Consider the following 19154-nt stretch of genomic DNA (forward strand, 5'->3'; position numbering starts at 1 on the left):
TGGCTTAGCATTATAGCAGCACGCTGCCTTATCTCCAGATCGGGAATTCACTGGGCTAGGCCAAACACAAGAAGGGAGACTGTCAGCAGAGTTAACAGCTGTGGTTCGCAGGCTTCAAAGTTACCACTTTAGGTTTTTCTGCTGATGTTAGCCAAGAGATAGCCAGAAGAGCAGGTCAGGTGAGGCTGCACAGAGATGCTGAGCCAAGGAAATGAAGATAGCGAAGGAAAGGTTCTCACGAGAAGCAGACGGACCAACACAGGTGTCCCAAAGGTCCTCACCACCCTCCTGCGGGCCCAGTGGCTCACCCCAGCCCTCGCAGAGCCCTACAGCCCCACAAGATGCCGGGTGACCCCACATACATCTCAGCCCCCCTCTCCCCGCTGCTGTAGGGCGCTCCTTGGTGCTGGTGGAGCAGTGCCTGCATTCTTCCCCCTGCCCCTGCTCCAGCAGCCTCGGGCTCACCCCACCTGAGGTCCGGACACAGCTTTCCAGCAGCACGGCTCTCCTTTGGGCCAGGAGGCACACTGGGACTCCAGGGTAGAGACAAACCCAGATCACAACGTTATCAGCTGCAACACCAACCGAGCTCTAAAGCAGCATTTTAAGCGTTCAGAGCTCATCTGACTCAAGGGGTTTCTGGGCTGGAAGGAGCCCAGTGAGACCTGCTCAGAGCTGCTTCCGTCAGCGAGCCCGGTAAGACACCCAGGGCTCTGAGTCAGGCTACGCTCAGCGTGCACGGAGCAGACACAGGGAGAACAGCTGGCAGCAGCTGCTGCTATTTCCACCTTCAGCTTTTTCCACCCTTAAGCTTCTAAAAAGTCGCCTCCACCGCTGGCACCGCCGGCTGGGCGCTCTGCGCAGAGCCCGGCCGAAGCCCTTGTGCCACCTACCCCAGGTACCACACCCCGAGCACAAACACCGCCGCGCTCGCGGGCGATGACTCAGCCGAGCAGGACAATTTGCTGCCTCGTTTCAGTTGCTCAGAGCAACATATTTGTTCTTTTCCTCCAGTTACACGAGTTCCTCCAGAGCCTGCTGCTAGCAGCGGCCGAGCAAGAGCGGCTCTCGCTGCATCAGTCTATGCAAACTCCTTGTGCCTCACCGTGCTAACACCCTAGCTCACATCCAGCCCACAGGGATTTTTTTTTTTCCTTCTCTAAGCTTTCAGACTGGACAGACAAATCAACAGCTGAGTCGTCACCATCCTGAAAGTTACAGCCTTTCAGCTGAGTTATTGCCACCCCAGAGGCAGTTCAGGGCCCTTCAAGGGCTGGGCAGGCAGCTGGGGTGCCTGGAGAGCCGCCCCTACCTCTGAGCCTTACTGCCTCTGAATTGTTATCTCGCCCCTAACAGCGCTACCACCAGGTCCAGGAACCTCAGCCAGCCCCGAGGAGGAGGGCTGAAGGGCTGCCGCAGCCAGCACAGGTACAGCAGCCACAGAGGCTTCCCCTGCCACCACCACTCACCCTCCAGCAGCGCTGCAGAGAAGGGGGGACAAGCTTCGGAGAGCTTTCTGCAGGAGCATCGACCCCTGGGCTTCCAATTCCAAGCTTAAAGTGCTCTGAGCACCTGGAGCAGGCGCTAGGTACAGCCACACAGCACACCGTGCCCGCAGGCTGGGCTCCACTGGCAGCAGCCCGCTGCGATCCAGGCCAGCCGCTCTCCAGACGCGCAGCGCTTTGAGCGCCGCCACTTGTGGCGGACAAGGGACAGGGCTCGCAGCCAGGGCACGTCCCGCACCCATTTCGCAGCTCGTGCTGCAGCTGCAAAGCATCCACCCAGCAGGCAAACCACGGCTGCACGCCTGGGAGCCAGCACCACCTGAGAGGCGGAGGATTAAGATGGCATCAGGAGAGACTAACAGGGCTGGGGACACTCATAACGAGGTTTTCGTAATGAGGTTTAACACAGTTAAGGGCAAATTCCGGCTTCTGCTTGTTTTAAAGTCACCCAGCATCAGCCTCACAAGGGCTTGGAGCTCGGCAGCCCCAGCCACTCCCAGCACGGAAGCTGGCTGTGGCACAGCACCCTGGTGGTGGGACGGGGGGGGGGGTAAGGACGGGCACTGCCCGGTGCCTTCGCCTCTCACGGGGTGTCAACATCGGAAGGGCAGAGGCAGAGCTTCGCCCCACGCAGCGCTTCGGGCAGGCAGCCTCACTTCGGCCGCTGTGCTGTGTTTCTAAAGCCCAGCGCAGAAGCAACTTTTCCGCATTTGCTGCGACTCTCAGAGGAGAAGCTGGTAGCTGCCCTTCCTGATTTCACTGCCAGGACGCTGGGGAGAAAACCAAACAACATCTGCCTGTCGCACACCAGCAGAGGCACGGAAAGCTTCCGTGCAAGCCTCGCACACCTCTCCTCCCAGGAGCCCTTCGCGGCTGCTGCCTTCGGTCCAACTCCAGCCTTGTGCAAACAGCCCCAGAGCTGCCCTTTAGACTTTGCTCGGGGCAGAGCGAAGCAGGGGGACATCCACGCTGATAAAACTGCTTATCCTGTGCTCCTACGGGAGGTGGCCGGGCTCCTCCAGCCCTGCCTCAGCAGCCAGGGGCCCCAGGAAGGATTAACGGGGAGCTTGCTGGGGGAGCTGCTTTGTTAGGGGGTGCTGTATGTCACGAGGTGACTTGGAGCAGAGACACGCAGCAAGGCCCCAGAAGCACAGGATGACCACTGCAGCTGTCGGCTTGCCCCCAAAGAGCTAGCATACGTGGTGCGAGGACGCACATTACTCATGCCTTCATGGCAGCGCACAATCGCCAGCTCAGAAGCAGCACAGAAGCCAGAGGCTGCCTGCACAGGAAGAAGCGACGCGCCAGCCCCCTTCCCTTCCAGTTACCCCCAGTTCAGAGCCCCCGGGGCGACGGGAGGCCGGCAGACAGCGGCGCTTCGCCGCTCCGCACGAACGGGAGGCTCCCCGGGCCGCCGGGCTGAGAGCTGAGCACGGAGCCATCGCCGGCCCAAGGAGGAAACATCACCCGCTAAAAATGCGAGCAATAGGGTCTGCCGGAGCTCAGGAATGTCGCTGCTGAGATCTTTGCATTCTTGGAGTTACTTTTTTTAGTCCCCGCACGGATGGTCCCAGAAGCCTGGGGCAGGAGGAGGAGGAGGAGGAGGGGGGCAGCTCCGCTCGCCGGGAGGGGTCGGCTCTGGGGGGTCCCGGGGGGGGCACGGAGCCCCGGCAGCAGCCGGAGGACAGCGAGGGATCGAGGCACGACCACCTCCTCCTCCTCCTCCTCCTCCAGGCCTGAGGCCAGACCCCGACAGCACCCGAGAGGCTGCCCCGGGGTTTATTTCGGTTAAAGCACCCCCCCCCCCCCCCCGAGAACCGGGAGCACCGCGCTCCGCCGGGCAGCCCCCAAGGCGAGAACCCGGAGCCGGGAGGCAGCGGGCGGAACCGGAGACTTAAAAAAAAAAATAATAATTAAAACAAAAAATAATAAAAAGAAATCAACAAAACCCGCGGTAACGCGAACCAGATGCGGCTCCCGGGGGCAGCGCTCGCCGCCGCTCCCCAGCCGGCCGGGACCGGGGCTGCGCCCCCGACCCCCCCGATCCCGATCCCGATCCCGGTCCCGGTCCCAGTCCCAGTCCCAGTCCCCCCCCGCAGCACCCCCCGGTGCGGGCGGCGGCACCGGGAGCCCCGGGGGTGCCCAGCGCGGAGCGTGGCCGGGCGGGTGCCCCCCCCGCACCCACCTTGTCGAGGCAGTTGACCTTCTCGGTGGGGTACACGATCTTCCCGCAGCGGGCGCAGTTGGGGTTCATGGCCGGGCTCCGCCGCCGCCGCCTCTGGGCCGCCGCCCGCGCCCCGCGCCGCTAAATAAGGGGGGGGGGGAACGGGGGGGGGGGGGGCAGGGGAGGGGTTTCGGGGAGGGGGAGGGCGGAGCGGCGGCGCGCGCCCACCCACGCGCGCCCCCCCGCCCTCCGCGCGCGCACGCACACACACGTGCCCTTGCACGCGCGCCGCCCCCCCCCCCCCCCCCCCCCCCCGCGAGCAAATCGCGGTGTGGGCGGGGGCGGGCACACGCGGCACCCCCCCCACCCCCCCCCCCCCCCCCCCCCCCCACCCACACACCCCGAGGGGGGGCTCCCGCCCGCGCGCGCGTGCTCGCGGCGGCCCTCCCCGCGTGCACGTGCGCGGTGCACGGCCGCCCACGTGTGCACGCGCGGCCCCTTTGCCCCTGCCCGCAGCCCCCCCCCCCCCCGGGACCCCAGCCGAGCCCCCCCCCGGTCCCGCCTCGCCCACGCGTGGGGCCGCGGCGCGCACTTAGAGCGCGCGGGGCGGTCGCAGCGGCAGCCGGGGGTATAGCTCAGTGGTAGAGCATTTGACTGCAGATCAAGAGGTCCCTGGTTCAAATCCGGGTGCCCCCTCGAAGAACAATTTTATTTTATTTTTTTCCCCACTCCCACGCGTGTTTTCCCCCCACGCTGTTTCGAGACGCAGCGGGAACGCGCAGCCCGCAGGGCGCAGACGCGCGGCCCCGGCCCCCGTGGGTGCCTCCCGCGTGCGCAGGGCGGCAGCTTCGCAGCGCTGCGCTCGGGGTCGGGCCGGCGGCGCTGGATCCGGACCCCACGGCGCGGAGGCCGCGGGCAGGACGCCGCCACCGCTCCTGTCGCTGCTCCCACCCGGGGGCAGCTGCGCCCCGGGTCCCCTGGCGTTATCCCAGCCCTGAGCCTGTCGCAAAAGAAGGAGCCTCGCAAAGCCAGGAGTCCTTTAATGACGCACGCCCACACCAAACGAGGCTGCGCTCGGCTCTCTTCCCCCTTCTTCGTTTCAGGATGCGGCTTCAAATTGGTTTCCTTCGTTTAAAAGCAGCTTATCTGATCCTCTCGCAGGGCGCCCACTCCTTCCCTTCCTGGTACCTCACCCGGCACTTCCCACCCCCACCAGCCAGCCTCCCACCCCTTTCCTGGGCCCTTTTGCCTTAAAATAAGGCACGCTTTCCTGTGCACCCAGCTCTCTGGGATGTCCTCGTGGGTGCTTTTTGCTCTCTTGGCTCAGGAGATGCTGCTGGGTGACAGAGCCCGTTCGTCGCCCGAGGGTTTCGGGAGGGCACGCTCCCCGTACGCCACGATTCAGCCTCACCCCTACACGCGGCGGAGCTGCTGCTTCCCCGGGGCAGCCGAGGACACGGCTCTGCCGGGTGCCGTCCCACCTACGGCTTGCTTTATTTTTTTTTCCGGAGCTGCATCTTGCGTCTGGCACACTCGGCCTGGCCCCACGCAGTCAGCTCGCCCCGCGGTTTGGCCCGCGCTCCTCTCCTGATGGGTCCGGTGATGGGTGAGAGCCGATGGCCTTTCGGGACCCCACTCGCGGAAGATGTCCTGGAAGACAGAGCGGAGCAGGACGTTTGCGCTGTTACTCCGGGCAATGCTTTTGTACTTCCCTCATCAGCTGCAAACCGGGCGTTTACCGCCAGCAGTTCAATTTACGGCCGTTAAACCCCGTACTTCTGCACTTGCCGCCGTTATTCCCCGTCGTTTGCTTTCAGCCCATCGGGCTGCGTCCCCAGCCCCGCGCAGCGTTCGGGGTCGACGGAGCACCGCGAGCGGCGTCTGTGCCTCCCTGAAAGTAAACCCGGAGCAAAACCTGAGCAAACCGATCGTACGTCGCCTCCGGGCAAAAGGCTCCGTCATGCTGCGGGAGAACGACGCCGGGTTTTGTAAAGCTGCCGGGGCTGGAAAAGTCCCGCGGGGGTAAAATCCACAAGAGGCCGAGTCCTGGTTCCCCCCCCCCCCCCCCCCCCCAGCGCCACGGGTAAAGGGGTGCAGAGGGGGTGCTGCAGGGCAGGGGGTATAGCTCAGTGGCAGAGCATTTGACTGCAGATCAAGAGGTCCCCGGTTCAAATCCGGGTGCCCCCTCTTTTTTTCTCTATCTCTCTTTTATTTATATATGTATTTTTGGCCCCTCATACCTTCGAATCCTTTACTCCTCTCCCCTTTCCGGGAACAAAACCCCAAACCGTGGATTTTCACCCCAAACTGAACCGCCAGGGCCCGGTCGGAAGCCTTTCCCGGTGTCCACGGGGCACCCCAGGGCGGGGGGGGGGGTCCGCCCGCGGCACGCGTGGGGAGCCCGAAGGGGGCCGTGCCCCCCCCCCCCCCCCCGCTCCCTGCCCCCCCCCGCCCGGTGCTCCCGGTACCGGCGCTGCGCCCCCGCCCGCCGCCTGCAGGGGGCGCCACGTGCCGCTCCCTGCACGTGATATCCCCTCGCCACGTGACATCCCCGCCACGTGACACCGGCCGCGGCGGAGGGGGGGGGCGGTGCTGCCCCATATCCCGGCGTGCCCCGCGCGCCTCCTTCTCTTCCGGCGCCAAGATGTCGAAGCGAGGTGAGGTGGGCGCCGGGCCTGGGCCCTATCCGCCGCCATCCGGCCCCATCCGGCCCCGGCCGCCGCCTCCGGGGCTGGTGCCGGGCCGGGGGGAGCCCGGAGCGCCTCTGAGCCCGGGGATCCGGCCGGGAGCTCGGGGCCCGGAGGCCGCAGCCGGTGCCTGAGCCCCGGCGGCCCCGCGCAGGCCGCGGCGGCCTCACGCCTGTTCTCTGCCCGCAGGACGCGGCGGTTCCTCCGGAGCCAAGTTCCGCATCTCCCTCGGCCTGCCCGTGGGCGCCGTCATCAACTGCGCGGACAACACGGGTGAGCCGGGCCCTGGGCCCGCAGCTGGGGCGGGGGGTGGCTGCGTGGGCCCGGAACGGGGGGTCTGTGCCTTGCTGAGCCCCTGTGGGAGGGCGCGGCGATGGCAGCGCTTTGGGGTGGAGCAGCAGCTCGTGCTGTGAGCTTCAGTGGGTTTTTTGGTAGGGTCCTGTAGGGGAGGCGTGTCGCGGTGCAGGCTGGTTAATGCTGAGCCTTTCCCTCCGCAGGCGCCAAGAACCTGTACATCATCTCCGTAAAGGGCATCAAGGGGCGCCTGAACAGGCTGCCGGCGGCCGGCGTGGGTGACATGGTCATGGCAACCGTCAAAAAGGGCAAGCCAGAGCTGAGAAAGAAAGGTGAGTGTGGAGAGGGGTGTCTGTGCCTGCGGAGCGCTTCTCAACCTGACCTGCAGCACGGCTGCTGCTCTGAGAGGTGCCCCTGTGAGCAGGGGGCTGCAGGCCTTCCCCTCAACGGCACCGAGAGTCCTGCCTTGCACCACTGCAGGAGGCAGGCGCCTGCTGTCCGGGGCGCTCGCTCCACCCTTCTAAAAAGCACTTGTTGGGTCTGCGTCCAGTGGCTCAGTGAGTTGTCGTGGAAGGGCAGAGAAAAGCATCGCTTTTGGGTGAAGTGGCAGCTCGTGCTGTTCATTTCAATCAGTGGTGTGACAAGCTCTGGGAGATTGCTGCTGTTCTGGAGGGGAAAGAAGGGGTTCTTGCTGAGTGTTGTCTCCTAAATTGACAGATTTAGGAATAAACAGTGACTTTTGTGAGTCGAAATCTAGTTGTCAGCTTTAAGCGTACTCTTGCCTTCAAGATAGTTTCCCTTAGAACCAAGGAAAGCACCACATGCTATAGAATGTGAGACACGATGGCAGCTGACACTTTCTTCTCTTGTACCTGAGGTATGAATAAAACCCTTATATTTACACCCGTGTCTCTAGAGGAACTTGAAGCTTCATTGCAGTGTAGCCAGTAATGAGTTGACAGAGTTCTCCGTTATTAAAGACGTGAAGTTCATATTAGATTTTTCAAATTCTGTAAATGTGCAATTGTTGCAGTTAATCAGAACTGGTAGGAGTGGAAAAAATGCTACCTCTTATAAGGGTGGTTAAAAAAAATTGCTGTCAGGGTAAACTTTTACTCCGTGAGCATCAGTCCTGCCTTGCCAGTGTGATGCCAGGGGGTGTTGTGATCCCAGGAGTTGCTGAAGAAACTTAATACGTTCTGTGATGCGAGTGCTGAAAAGCTGAGAGTAAGGTGACTTAGCTGTCAGCCCTGCGGAACGCATGGCCTGCGTTGGAACTGCGGCCCCAGCTCGCAATTCAGCTCCCTAGTGAAGTAGCACAGACGAGAGGTGTGTTGGGTTAAATGCCGCAGCAGAATTGCTCCTCTGGGGTGTCCGCTGCTGAGCCGGATGCTGAGGATACTGAGCTGCCCGTTTCCCTTTGCAGTGCACCCAGCGGTGGTAATCCGGCAGCGGAAATCGTACAGAAGAAAAGATGGAGTATTCCTGTACTTCGAGGACAACGCAGGAGTAATAGTAAACAATAAAGGGGAAATGAAAGGTACGGACGGGAGCCTTCCTGCACCGGGCAGCGGCGGAGCGGGGTGGCGGGCAGTACCTGTTGGAGAGCTCGGCCAGCCTGGGCAGAAGGTTCCGGATTCTCCTCAGACTTGAGCGTGCAGCCAGGCTGACCTGCTGTTTGTGCAAGATGTGGCTGCGTACCGTCACACCTGCACGGCTCTCTAACGCGCTGTCTTGTTCTTCTCTTCGCCAGGTTCTGCGATCACAGGCCCTGTGGCTAAGGAGTGTGCAGATCTGTGGCCCAGGATAGCCTCCAATGCAGGAAGCATTGCGTAAACGTGCTCGTTCTTGCAGAGATGAAATAAAAGTACTTGTACCAAATAAAGAGTGTCTTTCTTGCCATTGTTAAGCTTGAACTACACTCCTCTGCTAGGCATGACGGTGTTAAAATGAAGATATTATTTCAGGTCTGGGAAACGTTTTCCAGAACTTTGTATGCAGGCAGGCCCAGCAGCGGGAGAGGGGGCCTGGTGGTTAAGATCCAGTGACCAGCCTCTGTGAGGCGAGTTCCTGCGTACTGGGGCTCCTGCATCTGGAGGGTGCTTGCCCTGGAAGGACAGATCTTCCCAGCGCCGACTGAATTCATCCAACACGGATAAAAACTGAGAGGTCCTTTTGAAAACTGTTCTACAAAAACCGTTTGTACAGGGGCTCTCAGCGTAAGAAATTTTCTTCCAGAATGGGCAATTTTACTAAAGTCTGATTCTGTGCGGGGAAAACTCTTGCCTGAGCTGGCTCGGATTAAACTTGCAGAGTTTGTTCTGTACAGCCGGCTAAAAAAGGCTTTCTCAGACCTTGCTGAAGACACCGCAAGGACACATCGAGCCCACTGCTGTCAGCTGAGGGGGTGGCTGCAGTCTGTGCCTCAAAACCTCGAGCAGTGGTGAAACAGGCAGGGGGGGCGCTGCGGCTGCGAGTACAGGGGGTGGCCTGAACGTTCGAATCGCCTGAGGGGCGTCACGATCAGCTGCAGGGTGTTGCATGCCCCAGATGCTGTAAGAGCTCCCCAAGCAATGTGAAATTGCCTGTGACGTTCTCTAGCTGAAGAAGAGCTGTGAATGCATTTCTGGAGCTAAATGCTTTGCTTGAGAAACAGAGAAAAAAGGAGCCTGGATGTTTCCAAGCAGCTGCCTGCGGTTCTGTGGTGTTCAGGCCGACGCCTTGTGGCCTAGAAGTAGTTTTTTAGACTTTTTGCTGGATTCAGCACGAGCTGTGCACCAGCAGCAGCTGGGGAGGGGAAACTGGGAAAGGGACTCGGGTGGACCGAGGGCGACTGTCTCTTCTCCAGGCTGTTCCACAGAGCGGGTGAGCAGTCGGGGCTTCCTAGCAGACCTGAAACCCTGGAAGGTCTGGCAGCTGCTGGGGGAATTGCTGCAACACCCCTTGGGGAGTGAACACCTTCCAGTCCCTCAGTGGTGATGGAGCTGTTTGTGAGGCCGTGGGGAGAGGAGCAGGCACCTGCTTACGAGTAAGAAACCAGCACTAAATAAAAGCGTTCTGTCTTGATCTGTCTTTCAGCAGCTCGTGGTACGTCTTTGATTTATGAAGACTTTTTCCTCGGTAGGACATGGCACGGCTGGAAGTTGGAGGAAAGCCTCTGGGTGTTGGCGGTTCCCTTTGCTGCAGCCTCCGGCCCGTCGGCAGGGGAAGGCAGCGAGGCCGCGGGCAGCGCAGGAGCTGCTCCCGGCGAGGTTTGTGTGCTCTGCTGGCAGGGCAGGCCCTGAGCAAACAGCGGCACGGCTCTGAGGTGGGTGTTTCCGAGCGTTCTGTTTTGCCACTCCACCACGGGGTGCTGTGAGAGAAAGCAAGGTGGGAAGCGGTTGGCGCGTCCCCCAGGAGCCCGTGAGCAGGCGCGGTGCGAGGCCTGGGGCTGGCGAGGCCGGGAGGAGGCCCCGGAGAGGGAGGTCCTGGGGGAGCCCAAGGAGAGGGAGGTCCTGGGGGAGCCCAAGGAGAGGGAGGTCCTGGGGGAGCCCAAGGAGAGGGAGGTCCTGCGGGAGCCGTGCTGCAGGTGCTGTGAGCGCAGGCTCTGGAATGCGGCAGAGCTGCCCCGTGAGCGGCCACAAGGAGCTTCCCGGGCAGGTGTTGCCCAGGTGGGGGTATAGCTCAGGGGTAGAGCATTTGACTGCAGATCAAGAGGTCCCCGGTTCAAATCCGGGTGCCCCCTCCCTTTTTCCTCTTTTTGTCCCCAAAAGGTCCATCAGGGGCTTCTCAGCTGACTGCTTTCCCCCGAGCTCTCTGCAGGGAACGTCCTCTGGCAGATGCGGAGGTAGCCAGGCACCAAGAAGATTGCCGAGAAGAGGACGGGCACCACGGAGGTTGTGAGTAGAGAGATGAGCACAGCCTTGAGCGGTGCTTTTTGTGCTGGGAGTACCTTGCCAAGGTGTGCTGGGATTGTTTGGAATTAGCAGAAAAATCCCATCCAGGAGGGGGCTGGCACAGGGGGTATAGCTCAGTGGCAGAGCATTTGACTGCAGATCAAGAGGTCCCTGGTTCAACTCCGGGTGCCCCCTGGGGGGTGTCCCCTCTCTCAGAGCTTTTAAGGGGTCACAAGAACTGTAACAATAAAGGTTTGCAGTTTCATCTTCTCAGAATGTTGGAAAATGCCTCAATTTAGGAGGCATTTCTGGAATCATCTTTCCAGTATGGATTTTTCTGATCTTTGGAGGGCTCCGTCTAACACGAGGTCTTCCTCCCTGGCCTTGGAGAGGAGCTCAGCTTCCTCTCGTTTTTCACATCACCAGAAGACTTAGAAATGGTGGCCAAATTTAAAAACCATGAGGCAGTGCTTCTCTCCACTAAGTTACAGAGCAGTAAACCAAAACAGAGCAAAATTAGAAGAGGAAGCAGGTGTCACTGGAGAGGGATTGGGAAGGTTGGTAGGGAATGAAGAGAACCAGAGAGCGTGTCCTCCGAGGGAGGCTGGGGTCTCGGTATCTTGGCCCCTGTGATGTTTTAAGCTTAGAATAAAATCTTCCACAGCAGGATTTGCTGCACTAGATTCCTACTGAGGGCAGGTAGAAAAATAGGGGAAGAACTTGTTTTAAACTGCTGTTTTATTTGTGTGTACACTCCTTTGCAAGGAGGGGGTATAGCTCAGTGGCAGAGCATTTGACTGCAGATCAAGAGGTCCCTGGTTCAACTCCAGGTGCCCCCTTTTTTTTCCAAGAAAAAAACCCATATTTTCATCACCTTTAAATTCCTTGTGCTTTGCCCAAAGGGCTGGTCTCTGAACTTGCATATTCAAGGCACTCAGCGTTCACCTAAAGATGTGTGGCCTAAATCCCTCTCCTTGGTGGTGACTAAGCGAAGGCTGGTAGCTGCTGAACCCTGGGAGTCATCATTTTGATCAGCGAGGAAACCGCGGCGGCTCTGGGCGGTGTAAGTATGTACGCCGTGCGCTCGTCTGTGATTCTGACTGAACTCGCTTTATCGGGTATGTTAAGATGCAGAGGAGCCTGACGTATCAAAAAGCATAACCAGTAGAGAAACTATATAGGGCTCTGTATTTGTGCTTTTTTCTGCTCCTTGTCCAACTGGGAAAGCAAGGGGGTATAGCTCAGTGGCAGAGCATTTGACTGCAGATCAAGAGGTCCCTGGTTCAACTCCAGGTGCCCCCTCTTTAAAATGTCTTTTTCAGTCTGCCCCCTCTTTTAAATGTCTTTTTCAGTCGGCCTTTTGCCTGGGAAAGTTCAGGGTTTCTGCTCTGAGTAGCTCTGCACAGTCTCTGTGGTTTTGTGTGAGGATGTAATTCTCTGCAGTAACTCTTTGCAGACATTATGTCCGTGACCCAGTCCAGGCAGCTGCCAAATTAATGAATCTTAACCCATGGTCAGACACTGGGCTCCAGGTGTGAGTGCTTTTAAAGTCACCTCTGTGAGGGTGTTATTACAAGGGGGTATAGCTCAGTGGTAGAGCATTTGACTGCAGATCAAGAGGTCCCTGGTTCAACTCCACGTGCCCCCTTAAGGTTGTGATTTTTTTTTTCTTTTAAAGGAAAAAATGAGATGAATCCCCCACTTTTAGAACCTGTGTGTTTCTGCCTTGCCCAGAGGACTGGTCTCTGAACTTCCATATTTAAGACACTGAGCAACTACCAGAAAATATGTGGCCAAAATCAATACCCTTGTCTGTGAGAAAGCAAAGGTGTACTTGTAGTCCCTGTGCCACGGAATCAGCTCCTTTTTTTTGTGCTCCTCGGAAGGGTATGAACCCAAGGGGGTATAGCTCAGTGGCAGAGCATTTGACTGCAGATCAAGAGGTCCCTGGTTCAACTCCAGGTGCCCCCTCTTTACCTCCTTTTCCAACCTTCCTTCTTTAAAGACAAAATAGGGAGAGACCTTCTTATGCTTCTCATTTTAGAAATCACTCGATGTTCTTTTGCCAGGAAGAAAACTGTGACGTTTTTCCCTTTGTTTTTGCTGAGCAACGCATGTAAGAGCTAACAACGTGGTTGTGCACAGGTGGGATGCAATTCCAGTTTTTCCTGTCTGAGTAACTGCCATTAAGGATGGAGTAAACACTCTAACCACAGTGTCGTTCTAGAAAATTGGACCTCGACTGAGGTGTTAGGTGCAGGCAGCTGGGGCAGGCGCTGCAGGAGTCAGCCCGGGGCTGATCCCACAAAGGTGCAGCCGCAGCCAGGCGCCGACTCCCGCCCCCCGAGGGGCTCGAACCCGCCACCTCCGGCCCCGCGGGCAGCCGCGCTCCCCCTGCGCCACGCCCCAGCGGCCGGGGCCGCGCGTTACGGGGCCGCGCGTGGCTCCGGGGCAAGGCGCCGGGCTGGGAGCCCCCAGGTCCGCGGTTCGAAGCCCCCCGCGGGCGGACCCAGCCCCAGGGGCTCCGGGGCTCGGTGACGCGAACGGGCTGCGGCTGCGGGCAGGCCCCGTGCGCCCGGCTCGCTGGGGCGCGCTCCTTTACCTGCGGCCCTTCGCGGTGCTGCTCTAAAAGATTTTGGGTTTCCTCCCAGGGGGAACGGGAGCCGCGGAGGGCGGGGGGAGGGGGGAAGCCGGGCCGGGCCGCACCTTGCTCCACCGCCTCCTTCCGCCATCTTGGCGGCTGCCCTCAGCGGCGCGGCGGAAGTGACGTCACGGAGCGGCGGCGCGGCTGAATTTGTGTAAGTTTGGGATTTTCTGTGGTAACTCCCTGCAGGAATTACGTCCGTTGCCCTGTCCGGGCTGCTCTCAGCGTGATGAACCCGTGGTCAGACGCTGGGCTCTGCGTATAGCTGGTTATAAAAGCACCTTGTGGAGGTAGTTCTTCAGGGGGGTATAGCTCAGTGGTAGAGCATTTGACTGCAGATCAAGAGGTCCCTGGTTCAACTCCAGGTGCCCCCTCCTTTAAATGTCTTTTTCAGCAGGCCTTTTGCCCAGGAAAGCTCAGGGCTTCTGCTCTGAGTTGCTCTGCGCTGTTTTTGTGTAAGTTTGGGATTTTCTGTAGTAACTCTTTGCAGAAATGACGTCCATTGCCCTGTCCTGTCTGCTGTCAGGGTGATGAATCTTAACCTGTGGCCAGACACTGGGTGTGTGTAACTGCTTTTAAAAGCACCTTGTGCAGGTGGTGCTGCAGGGGGTATAGCTCAGTGGCAGAGCATTTGACTGCAGATCAAGAGGTCCCTGGTTCAACTCTAGGTGCCCCCTTGCAATTGTGCTTTTCTCAGGAAAATGTATGAGGCGCGTGCCTCACTTTTAGATCCTGCGTGCTGCTGCATGGCCAAAGGGCTGCTCTCTGAACCAAACCCAACACAGAGCGTTAATCTAAAAACTCACGGCCAAATTCGCATGCATGTCAGTGACTAGGCAAAGGCACGATGCCAGTTCCTGGGCTGTAGGAGTCATGTGTTTTGATCAGCCAAGAGGCTGCAGTGGTTCCACGCTTTGTCTCCTGTACTGATTCTCTGAATACACTTTGGCGTGTACATTTTAATGCAAAGGAGCCTGTCAAATAAAAAAAACAATCTCCCCAGTGGACATAAAATCTGAGCTGTCTGTATTTTTTTTCCTGCACCGTTCTGGCTGCTGCCCCAAAGGGGGTATAGCTCAGTGGCAGAGCATTTGACTGCAGATCAAGAGGTCCCCGGTTCAACTCCGGGTGCCCCCTCTGCGGTGTCTTTTTCCAGCCTGCTTTTGGTCTGGGAAAGTCTGGGACTTCTGCTGGGAGTAGCTCTGTGCTGTCCATGTGCTCTGTGTGTTTGTAGCTCTCTGTATCTCTTTGCAGCAATTAACTCCATTGCCATGTCCAGAAATGAAGCCCAGTGCCTAGGATTAGGGTTAGGGTTAAGGTCGTTAGGGTAAGGGTTAAGGATAGGGTTAGGGGTAGGGTTAGGGTAGGGTTAGCTCCACAGGGGAGACTCCATTTGTTTTAAGGTTAGGGTTAGGATTAGGGTCGTTAGGGTTAGGGCTAGGGCTAGGGTAATGGTTAGGGTTAGGGGTAGGGTCAGGTTTATTAGGGTCATTCGTTAGGTGTTACGGTTAGGGTATAGGGTCATTAGGGTTAGGGTTAGGGTATCAGGGTTAGAGTTAGGGTTACAGTTATTAGGGTGTAGGGTCATTAGGGTGTTAGTGTTAGGTTTCTGGTTAGGATTAGGGTTGGGGTTAAGTTCACGTTTCAGTTTGGGTGTAGGGTTTTAGGGTAGGGGTTAGGGTTAGGGTTAAGGTTTGGTGTAGTCATTAGCTGGGGCTAGGGCTAAAGTTAAGTTTAAGTTTAGGGGTATGTGTAGTATCATTAGGGTTAGGGCTAGAGACTAGGATTAGGTTTAGGGTTAGGGATAGGGTTAGGGTTAGGGGCTCTTTGCGGTTAGTGTTAGCGTTAAGGTTAGGTTTAGGGTTAGGTGTAGTATCATTGGTTAGGGCTAGGGTTACTGTTAGGGTCACTAGGGTTAGGGCTAGGGCTAGGGTTAAGTTTATGATTGGGGGTGTAGGGTCATTAGGGTTAGGGTTAGGGTTAGTGTTAGCTTAGGGTTGGGGTTAAGTTTAGGTTATGGTTAGGTGTGTGGTCATTAGTGTTAGGGTTAGGATTAGGGGTTGGGTTCGGGCTAGGGTTAGGGTTGCGATTAAGTTTAGGTTTAGAATTGGGTGTAGGGTCGTTAGGGTTAGGTCTAGGATTAAGGTTAGAGTTAGGGTTAGGGTTAGAGTTATGGTTAGGTTTAGGGTTTGGTGTAGGGTCATTAGGGTTAGGGTTAGGGTTTGGTTTATGATAGGGTGTAGTGTCGTTAGGGTTTGGGTTAGTGTTAGCTTAGGGTTAAGGTTAAGTTTAGGTTTAGGGTTAGGTGTAGTATCATTAGGGTTAGGTTTAGGGTTAGGGTTCGGGATAGGGTTCTGGTTAGAGTAGGGATTGGTGTTAGGGTCAGGTTTAGGTGTCGTGGTACCGTTATGGATACAATGAGGTTTGTTTGGAAAGAGAGAAGGCGCAGCGTCCTGTCGCGTGTGAGGTTTCGTAAAGGCTGCCCCGGGCAGCTGAGGCGTACCCAAAGGCTCCCGTTGGGAGCACATTTTAAGGGCGGAAGGAGGCCCCGTCCGTGCTGCCTGGGGTCCCGCTTAGGGCTCGGCTTGGCGGCTGCCCTCAGCGGCGCGGCGGAAGCGACGTCGTCAAACGGCGCCAGGCCTCAGCGACGAGCGGCGGCGGAGGCCGGGCCGGTGGCGGGGCCGGGGGCGATGCGCACCGGGGGCACCCGCGGGCCTGGCGGTACCCCTGCCCTGGGCCCCGTTACCGGCAGCCGCTGCCCGCCTGCCCCGGGAGCCGCGGTCGGGTGGGGTCTGCCCGGCACCGGGGTCTGGTGTGGCGCTGGTGGGGCCCGGCCTGTAACGGGCGGCGGTGTGAGGTGGGCTGGGCACGGGGCTGCGACCCCTGCATAAGCAGGCTGGGGTGGGAGATGCTTATAGCTCGTTATCCACACCTATAGCTCGTTATCCCCACTTATAATTCATTATCCCTTTGCTTCATTACGTTAATTACACACCCCGGCGCTCCCTAGCTGTGACTCGCTACTTCTTGCAAGGATTTTTTTACCTGAAGCTGAAGCCTTTGATGTCTGTCTGATGCTAAAACGTTTGCTCTCACCCTCACAGGGCACGGCACGGCTGGAAGTTGGAGGAAAGCCTCTGGGTGTTGGCGGTTCCCTTTGCTGCAGCCTCCGGCCCGTCGGCAGGGGAAGGCAGCGAGGCCGCGGGCAGCGCAGGAGCTGCTCCCGGTGAGGTTTGTGTGCTCTGCTGGCAGGGCAGGCCCTGAGCAAACAGCGGCACGGCTCTGAGGTGGGTGTTTCCGAGCGTTCTGTTTTGCCACTCCACCACGGGGTGCTGTGAGAGAAAGCAAGGTGGGAAGCGGTTGGCGCGTCCCCCAGGAGCCCGTGAGCAGGCGCGGTGCGAGGCCTGGGGCTGGCGAGGCCGGGAGGAGGCCCCGGAGAGGGAGGTCCTGGGGGAGCCCAAGGAGAGGGAGGTCCTGGGGGAGCCCAAGGAGAGGGAGGTCCTGGGGGAGCCCAAGGAGAGGGAGGTCCTGGGGGAGCCCAAGGAGAGGGAGGTCCTGCGGGAGCCGTGCTGCAGGTGCTGTGAGCGCAGGCTCTGGAATGCGGCAGAGCTGCCCCGTGAGCGGCCACAAGGAGCTTCCCGGGCAGGTGTTGGCCAGGTGGGGGTATAGCTCAGGGGTAGAGCATTTGACTGCAGATCAAGAGGTCCCCGGTTCAAATCCGGGTGCCCCCTCCCTTTTTCCTCTTTTTGTCCCCAAAAGGTCCATCTGGGGCTTCTCAGCTGACTGCTTTCCCCTGAACTGTTTGCCTGCAGGGAACGTCCTCTGGCAGACGTGGTGGTAGCCTGGCATCAAGAAGAAGATTGACAAGAGAAGAGGACCAGCACCGTGGAGGTTGTGAGCAGAGAGGTATTTCCGTCAGTGTTTTTTGTGCCGGGAGTAATTTGTTGGTGTGCTGGGGTTGTTCGGAATGACCAGAAAATTTCCAGCCTTGTAGGAGTCTAGCACAGGGGGTATAGCTCAGTGGCAGAGCATTTGACTGCAGATCAAGAGGTCCCTGGTTCAACTCCAGGTGCCCCCTCTGTGGTGTCTTTTTCAGCCTGCTTTTGGTCTGGGAAAGTTTGGGACTTCTGCTCTGAGTAGCTCTGTGCTGTCCGTGTGTTTTGTGTGAGTTTCTAATTCTGCGTAGTAACTCTTTGCAGAAATGACGCCCATTACCCTGTCCAGGCAGCTGCCAAGTTACTGAACCTTAAGCCATGGGCAGATGCTGTGTACTCCATGTACAATGGTGTAAAATACCTCTGTGCAGGTGGTTCTTCAGGGGGGTATAGCTCAGTGGCAGAGCATTTGACTGCAGATCAAGAGGTCCCTGGTTCAACTCCAGGTGCCCCCTCTTTTTATTATCTTTTTCAACTTGGCTTTTGCTTAGGAGAGGTCAGGACTTCTGCTCCAAGTACCTCTGTGCTGTCTGTGTGTTTTTGTGTGAGTTTGTAATTCTCTGTAGTGTCTCTTTGCAGAAATTATGTACATTACTCCGTCCAGGCTGCTGCCAAGTGAATGGATCTTAACCCATGGTCAGACACTGGGTGTGTGTAGCTGCTTTTAAAAGCACCTTGTGCAGGTGGTGCTGCAGGGGGTATAGCTCAGTGGCAGAGCATTTGACTGCAGATCAAGAGGTCCCTGGTTCAACTCCAGGTGCCCCCTCTTTTTCAGCCTGCCTTTTGCCAGAATTCCCCACAGGAAGAAGATGGACACATCACCTGAGGTCTCAAGAGCTTGCCCTATGTGTTGAAGTCTTTGTGCTGCAATATTCGAGACACTCAGTGCCTGCCTGCTAGGAAACTACTGGGCTTCTGCACTGCGTGAGTAGCTCTGTGCTGTCTGTGTGTGGTTGTTCTTGATTTCTTGCAGTGACTCCCTGCTGCCATTATGCTACGTACATTACCATGCCCGGGGGGCTGTCAGTTAAAAGCTTCTAACCACTGGACATGGACACCGGGCTCCACGCACAATGGTGTAAAATACCTCTGGGCAGGGGGTGTTTTAGGGGGGTATAGCTCAGTGGTAGAGCATTTGACTGCAGATCAAGAGGTCCCTGGTTCAACTCCAGGTGCCCCCTCCCTTAAATGTCTTTTTCCGCCAGCCTTTTGCCCAGGAAAGCTCAGGGCTTCTGCTCTGAGTTGCTCTGCGCTGTTTTTGTGTAAGTTTGGGATTTTCTGTAGTAACTCTTTGCAGAAATGACGTCCATTGCCCCATCCAGGCTGCTGTCAGGGTGATGAATCTTAGTCTCTGGTCAGACACTGGGCGTGTGTAACTGCTTTTAAAAGCACCTTGTGCAGGTGGTGCTGCAGGGGGTATAGCTCAGTGGTAGAGCATTTGACTGCAGATCAAGAGGTCCCTGGTTCAACTCCAGGTGCCCCCTCTTTACCTCCTTTTCCAACCTTTCTTCTTTACAGACAGAATAGGGAGAGACCTTCTTATTCCCCAGAGGTTTTAGAAGTCACTTCAAGTTCTTTTGCCAAACTGTCACGGTTTCAGTTGGGAGAGAACTAATTTTCTTGGTTAATGCTTGTATGATGCTGTGTTTTGGATTTTTGATGAAAATAGTGGTGATAATACACTGATGTTTTAGTTGCTGCAAAGCAGAGCTTCCACAGGACCAAGGACTTTTCTTCTCGTGCTGCCCTGCTGGGAGAAGGTTGGGAATGCACAAGCCAGGAGCGGGACACAGACCAAGACGGCTGACCCACACTGGCCAAAGAAGTACTCTGTACCATACGATGCCGTGCAATAAAAGCTGGGGTAAAGAAGGAGGCGGCTGACAACATTTGGAGTTTCTTGGGCAGGCACGTGCCTTCATGCATGATGAGCCGTGCTCTACTGGGAGTGGCTGAACGCCTGCCAGGTGATGGGAAATGGTGAATTCATTCCTTGTTTTGCTTTGTGTGTGCAGCTTGTGCTTTACCTAGTAAACTGCCTTTATTACGA

At 57.8% G+C, this 19154-nt stretch overlaps 2 protein-coding genes, 2 long non-coding RNA genes and 18 other non-coding genes across 26 annotated transcripts in view; 20 read left to right on the forward strand and 2 right to left on the reverse strand.

Moving 5' to 3' along the window:
• The window catches only part of LASP1 (LIM and SH3 protein 1), a 31043-nt gene extending 27214 nt beyond the window's left edge, over window positions 1–3829 (reverse strand). The window contains exon 1 of the mRNA XM_048050781.2: window positions 3691–3829. Within this exon, the coding sequence (XP_047906738.1) occupies window positions 3691–3759 (69 nt within the window). The 5' untranslated portion in view covers window positions 3760–3829. The remainder of the gene's footprint in view (window positions 1–3690) is intronic.
• Window positions 3830–4293: 464 nt separating this feature from the next.
• On the forward strand, window positions 4294–4365 carry TRNAC-GCA (transfer RNA cysteine (anticodon GCA)). Its single transcript has one exon. It is a non-coding gene; the product is annotated as a tRNA-Cys (tRNA).
• A 767-nt stretch (window positions 4366–5132) lies between these two features.
• On the reverse strand, window positions 5133–13262 carry LOC125180471 (uncharacterized). 2 transcript variants are annotated; one of them, XR_007159039.2, is made up of 2 exons: window positions 13128–13262; window positions 5133–5560 (listed from the first exon to the last, which is right to left on the reverse strand). It is a non-coding gene; the product is annotated as an uncharacterized lncRNA (long non-coding RNA). The 2 variants fall into 2 exon arrangements; XR_007159040.2 differs by lacking the exon at window positions 13128–13262 and adding an exon at window positions 5910–6090.
• Window positions 5785–5856, forward strand: TRNAC-GCA (transfer RNA cysteine (anticodon GCA)). The gene has a single exon. It is a non-coding gene; the product is annotated as a tRNA-Cys (tRNA).
• Window positions 6197–8535, forward strand: RPL23 (ribosomal protein L23). Its single transcript, XM_048050832.2, has 5 exons — window positions 6197–6326; window positions 6546–6629; window positions 6854–6982; window positions 8077–8190; window positions 8404–8535. Exons 1-5 carry the CDS (start codon window positions 6314–6316, stop codon window positions 8484–8486), a joined length of 423 nt encoding a protein of 140 aa, XP_047906789.1. The 5' UTR covers window positions 6197–6313; the 3' UTR covers window positions 8487–8535.
• LOC125180478 (small nucleolar RNA SNORA21) lies at window positions 7165–7296 on the forward strand. The gene has a single exon (XR_007159045.2). It is a non-coding gene; the product is annotated as a small nucleolar RNA SNORA21 (small nucleolar RNA).
• On the forward strand, window positions 10303–10374 carry TRNAC-GCA (transfer RNA cysteine (anticodon GCA)). Its single transcript has one exon. It is a non-coding gene; the product is annotated as a tRNA-Cys (tRNA).
• TRNAC-GCA (transfer RNA cysteine (anticodon GCA)) lies at window positions 10649–10720 on the forward strand. The gene has a single exon. It is a non-coding gene; the product is annotated as a tRNA-Cys (tRNA).
• TRNAC-GCA (transfer RNA cysteine (anticodon GCA)) lies at window positions 11293–11364 on the forward strand. Its single transcript has one exon. It is a non-coding gene; the product is annotated as a tRNA-Cys (tRNA).
• On the forward strand, window positions 11756–11827 carry TRNAC-GCA (transfer RNA cysteine (anticodon GCA)). The gene has a single exon. It is a non-coding gene; the product is annotated as a tRNA-Cys (tRNA).
• TRNAC-GCA (transfer RNA cysteine (anticodon GCA)) lies at window positions 12102–12173 on the forward strand. Its single transcript has one exon. It is a non-coding gene; the product is annotated as a tRNA-Cys (tRNA).
• TRNAC-GCA (transfer RNA cysteine (anticodon GCA)) lies at window positions 12425–12496 on the forward strand. The gene has a single exon. It is a non-coding gene; the product is annotated as a tRNA-Cys (tRNA).
• Window positions 13201–19154, forward strand: LOC136786844 (uncharacterized). Of its 4 annotated transcripts, none has more exons than XR_010826306.1 (5): window positions 13201–13323; window positions 16274–16456; window positions 16982–17075; window positions 17880–18028; window positions 18799–19154. It is a non-coding gene; the product is annotated as an uncharacterized lncRNA (long non-coding RNA). The 4 variants fall into 4 exon arrangements; XR_010826308.1 differs by lacking the exon at window positions 13201–13323 and adding an exon at window positions 14250–14297; XR_010826307.1 differs by lacking the exon at window positions 13201–13323 and adding an exon at window positions 15243–16026 and having other exon boundaries at window positions 17684–18028.
• TRNAC-GCA (transfer RNA cysteine (anticodon GCA)) lies at window positions 13472–13543 on the forward strand. Its single transcript has one exon. It is a non-coding gene; the product is annotated as a tRNA-Cys (tRNA).
• TRNAC-GCA (transfer RNA cysteine (anticodon GCA)) lies at window positions 13775–13846 on the forward strand. The gene has a single exon. It is a non-coding gene; the product is annotated as a tRNA-Cys (tRNA).
• Window positions 14235–14306, forward strand: TRNAC-GCA (transfer RNA cysteine (anticodon GCA)). The gene has a single exon. It is a non-coding gene; the product is annotated as a tRNA-Cys (tRNA).
• Window positions 16829–16900, forward strand: TRNAC-GCA (transfer RNA cysteine (anticodon GCA)). Its single transcript has one exon. It is a non-coding gene; the product is annotated as a tRNA-Cys (tRNA).
• TRNAC-GCA (transfer RNA cysteine (anticodon GCA)) lies at window positions 17176–17247 on the forward strand. The gene has a single exon. It is a non-coding gene; the product is annotated as a tRNA-Cys (tRNA).
• TRNAC-GCA (transfer RNA cysteine (anticodon GCA)) lies at window positions 17488–17559 on the forward strand. The gene has a single exon. It is a non-coding gene; the product is annotated as a tRNA-Cys (tRNA).
• Window positions 17799–17870, forward strand: TRNAC-GCA (transfer RNA cysteine (anticodon GCA)). Its single transcript has one exon. It is a non-coding gene; the product is annotated as a tRNA-Cys (tRNA).
• Window positions 18214–18285, forward strand: TRNAC-GCA (transfer RNA cysteine (anticodon GCA)). Its single transcript has one exon. It is a non-coding gene; the product is annotated as a tRNA-Cys (tRNA).
• On the forward strand, window positions 18517–18588 carry TRNAC-GCA (transfer RNA cysteine (anticodon GCA)). Its single transcript has one exon. It is a non-coding gene; the product is annotated as a tRNA-Cys (tRNA).

This window comes from Anser cygnoides, chromosome 22 (assembly GCF_040182565.1).
Source record: "Anser cygnoides isolate HZ-2024a breed goose chromosome 22, Taihu_goose_T2T_genome, whole genome shotgun sequence".
NCBI classification, from domain to species: Eukaryota; Metazoa; Chordata; class Aves; order Anseriformes; family Anatidae; genus Anser; species Anser cygnoides.